This window comes from Cyclopterus lumpus, chromosome 5, assembly GCF_009769545.1.
Source record: "Cyclopterus lumpus isolate fCycLum1 chromosome 5, fCycLum1.pri, whole genome shotgun sequence".
In the NCBI taxonomy this organism is placed as follows: Eukaryota; Metazoa; Chordata; class Actinopteri; order Perciformes; family Cyclopteridae; genus Cyclopterus; species Cyclopterus lumpus.
The window spans coordinates 11,245,211-11,251,576 of record NC_046970.1 but is presented as its reverse complement, the minus strand read 5'-3'; the positions used below and the strand labels follow the sequence as shown (position 1 = coordinate 11,251,576).

Genomic DNA, 6,366 nt, shown 5'->3' with positions numbered 1-6,366 from the left:
CCCTAGTGGTTTGTCAAGTTTATAAGCAAGTTATTGGATTCAAATGTGCTCCGTATATAAGAGCTCTTATCAGTGCATAAAGAAAAACTATCCATCATTCATTGTGGCTGTGAACATTCATTATACTGTGATTAACGTGTAGTTATGTGTGAACTTACTCTTTGAGCATTACAGGTTAAATGTATAAGTTACATTTAGATTTCAACATACCTGGTTGGAAAGAGAAAATTAAACAGATCATTGTATTTTGTTAAATATTCCCGATGCCATTATCATTCAGCTTCTTCTAATGTAATGGATCACATTTCTTTTTTTTAAAGTTAATGTTACCCAGTCATCATTTAATGTGACTGAACAACACTTTGTGTTTGTGTGTAGGCGGCTCTGGCAGAGAGCAGTCTTTCCCTGCTGAACAGCCCTTCCCTGGTGAGCCCGTCTGCGGCCAGCCTCAACATGCTGCATGTGGGCCACGATGATGTCAGCTCTACTGTGGAGCAGGTCAACAGCAACGGTAGCTGCAGCCCCACACTCAGCCCTCACCAGTACAGGTACACATGGACACATAAACAAATCAGTTATATGTATAATATATATGCAATTGTCAACTTCCTCTAAAACTCTACCCGTTGCCCTGCTAACAGCGGTTTGCACTCTCCTTCAGCCACCAGGTGCATGTGAAGGAGGAGCCCACTGATCTGGAGGAGGACAGTCGTTCAGTATCCCTAATGGCCGGCATTACACACAACCTGCCATTGCCGAGCGACGAGCGTGACCTGGAGGAGGATCTTCCCACTGAGGACCTGGAGTAGGACAGATCCCAGATGGACCAGAGGGACGAGACATAGCGAGATCAATCCTTGAGCCCTCTCGTCAGCGTGAAGAGGAAAAGATAGCTTCAGTACACTTAAAAGAAAAGAGAGAAAAAAAGAGAATGTTTTTTTTTTGTTTTTAAAAAAATGCAAGCAACCAAGGACAACATTGAGAAACTCCAAACAGGGTTAGATGACCTCCGTTACTTTAAGACACAAAAACAAGACTGTGGATCACTGTTTTACCTCCATGTGTTTCTTTTCCAACACTTGGATCAGAGGTGTAACACCACTCAAAGCATACACACATGCACAAACACACACGCACACACAAAGACTTACACTCATTAACTTGTCAAACCATGTCTTATTATCCTCCCTGGTCAAATCAGCTTATGTGTAGAGACCCTTAGAGGTTAGGATACACACACTTTGCTCGACCACTCAGCACATGCCCTCCTCGCTGTTGTCACGGGCTGCCTGGCTAGCCGTTTTATCAGTTGAGAAGACACACGCTTGCGTGCGTGCGTTCGAAAGATAAAGACGCACACACAGGATCATGTGTATATAGATTTGGAGCAGTCACCAAGGTCTGTGCAGAAGTGTACCTCTCCTTCCCCCTCTTTAAAGCCAATCACTTGCTTTTTCATTTTTTTTTTTTGGATTGAAATGAAACTGTCGGGCTTCAAGATGGGAAGGTAGGAAGGAAGAGCGCTTTCATAGCTCAGCAGTGCTCCAACACTTCTGCAGAGCTGGCTCCTGTCTTCAAGTCCACGTGTGAGCCCATGGCGAGGCTTTGGTCCTGGTCTCTGTCCAAACTTCTGCCCCCAGCAAGACACTTAGTGACGAACATCTTTTAAACTCTTTGCTTCTCAGAGAAAGAAAAGACATTTACACACCCCCCCCCACCCCCCCCACGCTGAAAAGACCGCAGGAATAGGACCATTTGGTGCTGTCCTTCTCCTCTCCTCCGTCTGCGGATGGAGCGATGAGCTTGGAACACTTTGAGAACGAGAAGAAGAGGGGAAGCAGAGAGAAATGAGGGTGGAATCGTCTACAGAAATATTGTGCTAAAAATGAAAACTGTTCATGATTATGGAATATAACAAGAAAAAAAAGTGTGTTAGCTTTTGTCATTTCCTTTTTTTATTTGATGTTATTATCATTGTTTATTTTTTAGGATCAATATTTACATGGTGGCGTTCTGTTTCGACGTACCTTTTCTAACAATGCTGTTTTTGTTTTTTATTGTAAACTGTTTGATTTACTCTGGCTGTTCACACCATTCCAAATGAGTATTGGCAAAAAAAAGAAGAGAAAGCGCAGTATTGTCCCAATGTGTGATACCTGACTCCCCCCCCCCCCCAACCCACCCAACTTCTGCCCCTTTCCCTTTCTGTCCCAAGTGTAGCAGGCAAGAAATTTGGAAATAGCACTTAAAGTTGCCATTATCCAGAAAGATTATTTAACAGCTGAATCCTCTTTTTAATTATCTCTCATTCACTTGTTTTTGGTTGTGTATTTAGTTGAGAAATATCAGTAATGCTTTAAAAATATATATATTATTACTGCAGTCAGAGAATACCTCATCCCACAAAGGTTCTGCCTGCTAGGTTGTGTCCAAATTGATTAACAAATAAGGGGGAATTCTTTCCGTGGGATACCAAATGTGGAAACTCTGCTCAGCTTCGATTCAAAGCTCTATGGTTGTAATAGTTACTGTGTAGAAGCTATCTGCAATTCACTGTGTGAGTTTGTGTTAAAGGAATAGCACGTAAGATTTATTTTTTGTTTGTTTTCCGTGAGCATAAAAGCATTACTTTTCTCTCCAGTGCCATACCAAATTTAACATTTATTTTAATCTATTATCTGCTTATTCCCATTTTATTTTTGTTACAGGTAACCAAAGAAATATGTAGAAAACCAAAAACCCTGTAGTTTATTTTGCCCTTTTTGAGTTTCCTTTTATTTTTCTTAAAGAATTGGCCAAAAGACAACAAACCAGGAGTTTGAATTCTTGTTATTGTATTCATATAACTATTGTGTTCAAATTATACATGACTTACAGTGCACACCATTCCGAAAAACCAAAGTGTGTAAAGCAAATTTGGAGACATCAAAGCTTTTACATGATAAGCGGTTATGAATGACTCACATTTGGTATGAGGCCACAAACTAGTATTATCAAACCTCGCACAGTTCCTCTGAAAAACAAAAAGAAAGAGAAAAGAAAAAAGCACTTAGAGGTGAAACCCTATCTCTCCCACACTCAGGCTAAACTGTGTTTCAAACCCAATCCTCGGACTGGCCCTACTGCTGTATGAGCAGGCCTAAAAATGAGGCAGGCACTCGTGAGGCATTTGAACACTTTTTGCTTTACAGGATACTTTTTCTGGTGCTGTCCTAACAAACATTTGGAGTTTTTCAAACTAGGGAACAAACACACCCTCTTGGTCTGTATGTAGTATTTGCAGAAAGAGGATGTGTACTGTGGTTTCAAAGGTCACATCTTTGGACAGGGAGGAGTTATTCCAAAAACATATATATTACAATAAAGAGGGAACAACTCAAAATAATAGAGAAAATATACCAATGTAAGAGGAAAACAACCAAGGGACATCATGTAATTGAAAGTTGGGTTCATATTTTCATACTATCTCTTGCACGATTTTTCTTATTTAATGAAAGACCTTTCTGATAACTTTGTGTTCAAACAGGACTGTTTCCTGTCACATTAGAGACTGATTTCTAACAAAGTACAAAGTGGCAGACAGACATCTTGAAACAAGATAAAAACCAAAAATAACACTACCTCCTTTTCAAAACAGTTCAACGTATAGCCAATGGGAGACTGAACTCTCTTAAATATTTTCTTTTCCTCCTTCCTCGATGATAATAAGGAATGCCAAAACTGTTGTTACACTTACTGTATTACTGACACAAAAAACATTATTCGGCGATCCGGACTCCCTAACACATCTGCTTGAGCCCAAAAACATAGAGATGTTTCACTTTCCATGGAATAAAAAATGACTACCTCTCCTTAAACCACATCTAAAGCACTCTCTATGTCTTAAAGTGCTCACTTTATATGAAAGGTTTTCTGTCAGCTGTGTGAAAACTGACCATATTCCTGCACCCAATTAGCACTGAGCTGTGTGAGCAGCCTCTCAACTTTGTGCTCTGACTGTACGTGTGCATATTCATAATCTACAACAACGTTAATGGTTATGTGGTTTTGGAGGGAGCTAGTTGTAGGGGTTAATGGTGGACAGACTATATCAGTGCCACATCACTCACACCAAGGGGTACAACAGAAGCATAGAAGCAGGGCTATGGGTTAATACAACGGAGGCTCTGACCATCCAGGTATCCAAAGACCCACAACACAGCAGCACCTACTTTGCCAAAACACTCGCAGAGGCGCTGAGAGGAGAAACACACACGTAATGAAACTCATCACTACTAGTAATATCCAAACCAAGAGGAACTGCTGCATACAGTACATAGATGATCTCTGACTTGTGCTTTAAGGTACACCTGTAAACAAAGCTTTTTTTGTAAAGATGTAGATTGTTCACAGGTCGCCATGTAACACTTCTGTTCTTTCTCCAGCTTGGCATAACACAATGTATTCTTGTATAATAATGCTTGACTTATCTCTCCAAGGCATTCTTTCTCATTTTGTCCTTTGATTTTGCTCTTCTTTTTATTTTCTGCACCTGTTTAGCTATTGTAAAGCTTTCAGCTCTGATTCCTATACTGTACTGCTAATGCTGAAGTATATGTATTTATCATATTAAGTGCTGCAGGTATCTCGGTTTATTAGTTTTGTTTTGTTTTTTGTTTCCATTTTTCAGTTCTTCATAAAACGTCTGGGACGCTGATTTTTTAAGTGTATTATCTAAAAAAAATGGAAAAGAATTAAAGTTAGATCAGTGGTTTAGGTAACACCTGTTTGTATATTTATCTTAGCTAGGTCTATTTTGATACTTTTTTGTCTCTGTACTGCATTTATGCATTTTTAAGGAAAGAAAAAAACAAATGGAAAACAAACAAAAAAGTTACTTCATTATGTATTGATACCTCAGAAGGACTTTTTCTCAAAGACAGGACCAAAACCTCTAAATAGAAAAAGAGAAAAAATGTAAGAATATGTAGCCCCTTTGCTTTAAAAAAAGCAACAACAACAAAAAAACAGCGGAGCTCTAGAAAGATATTGCTGTTGGTCCTCTCAGGTGCCAATATGTGTCCCAGCTCCCTGTGACCCCTCTCTCTGACCCCTGACCCCTGTCATTCCTGCGCTGAACTCTGACCCGGAGCTGTCAATTATCTGCAGGCGCCATGGGGGTGTCACTGAGTCACACACCTGGCTGGTGGTGACCAGTCACAAACCTCATCTCCCAGTCCCACAGAGGCAGATCAAAGCCTGACACTGTTGCATTTTTTTTATACTCCTCCTCTTGCGTAGTAGTCCCAATACCAAAATGTGGAATGACTCTCAGAGATGCAGCTCATCCTCTGACTACCAAAGGCATTGAAAGCAACCATGTGCTTAGTCCAAACTCCTTAACTGTAACCAAACTGCAACCAAACCAATGCCACAACCTTAACCAAACAAAAACCAAGCTACTTCCAAAAGTCTCCATCGACTTCACTGATCATCTTTACTGATAGCTGTTATCTCTTTTACATCCACGTAATGGTGTTGTAGGACCAGCCTGCATCCTATTGGCTGGCGACTGACTCAAAGGACACAAATGGGAGCCCAAATCCTGACTTGTGATTGGACAGTTCTGAGGTGTGTGAGGGGAAAGGGACTCTCAAAGTGGATGCATTGCCTGACGGTATTATCAAGTAGAATCAAGTCAGAATCCGATGAAACTACCACTTCAGCTCTCCTCTGGTTAAACCTAAGGAATGTGTGTACATTTTCAGCAGTGACTCTCTGTATCGTTTCTTAGTTTCAGTTTAACTGTTTACCTCTCTTTATCCTTTGGTTTTTGTTTTGTTTATTGTTATTTGAAAGTGTGACCCGAGGAAGAGGCGGGGACAGGGACTGGGTGGTGGCTTTAGACAGACAGTGGAGCCCAGCCCTCTGACCCTCCACCCCGGGTAGCCATGTAATGCCAGTCACTGCCCTTTCCTTCATGCTGTATAAAAACACACACATATATCTGTGTATTTGTAACCTGAATCTTCTTGTGTCTGTCCATGCAGACAATAAAAAACTGTACAGTAGGTCTAGTTGCATGTAATCTGTACTAATTATTGACAATGGCATTATAAAATGCAATAAAATACTTATTACACTGTCCTTTTGACTGCGTCCTTGTTGTTTCTTCTCCAAAGGTATATAGCAGAATAGGAATGAAGAAAAATTAATTTGTTACTGCTTAACTTTTAACCTCCTGAGACCTCATTTGGGTTTGATATATATCAGCCTGCTATGGAAAGATTACACACAAACAAAAATTGAAAAAGCCTTGATATACTTACAGAAAATATACAGTATTAAATGCAGCTACTCCCATCTGTGACCACTGCCAGAGTACTT

General features: G+C 40.3%; 1 protein-coding gene across 1 annotated transcript in view; it reads left to right on the top strand.

Moving 5' to 3' along the window:
• Positions 1-6,126, top strand: part of foxp4 (forkhead box P4) — a 55,317-nt gene extending 49,191 nt beyond the window's left edge. The window contains 2 exon segments of the mRNA XM_034532001.1: positions 379-548; positions 662-6,126. Coding sequence (XP_034387892.1) covers positions 379-548; positions 662-809 — 318 coding nt within the window. The 3' untranslated portion in view covers positions 810-6,126.
• The last annotated feature ends 240 nt before the right edge of the window (positions 6,127-6,366 follow it).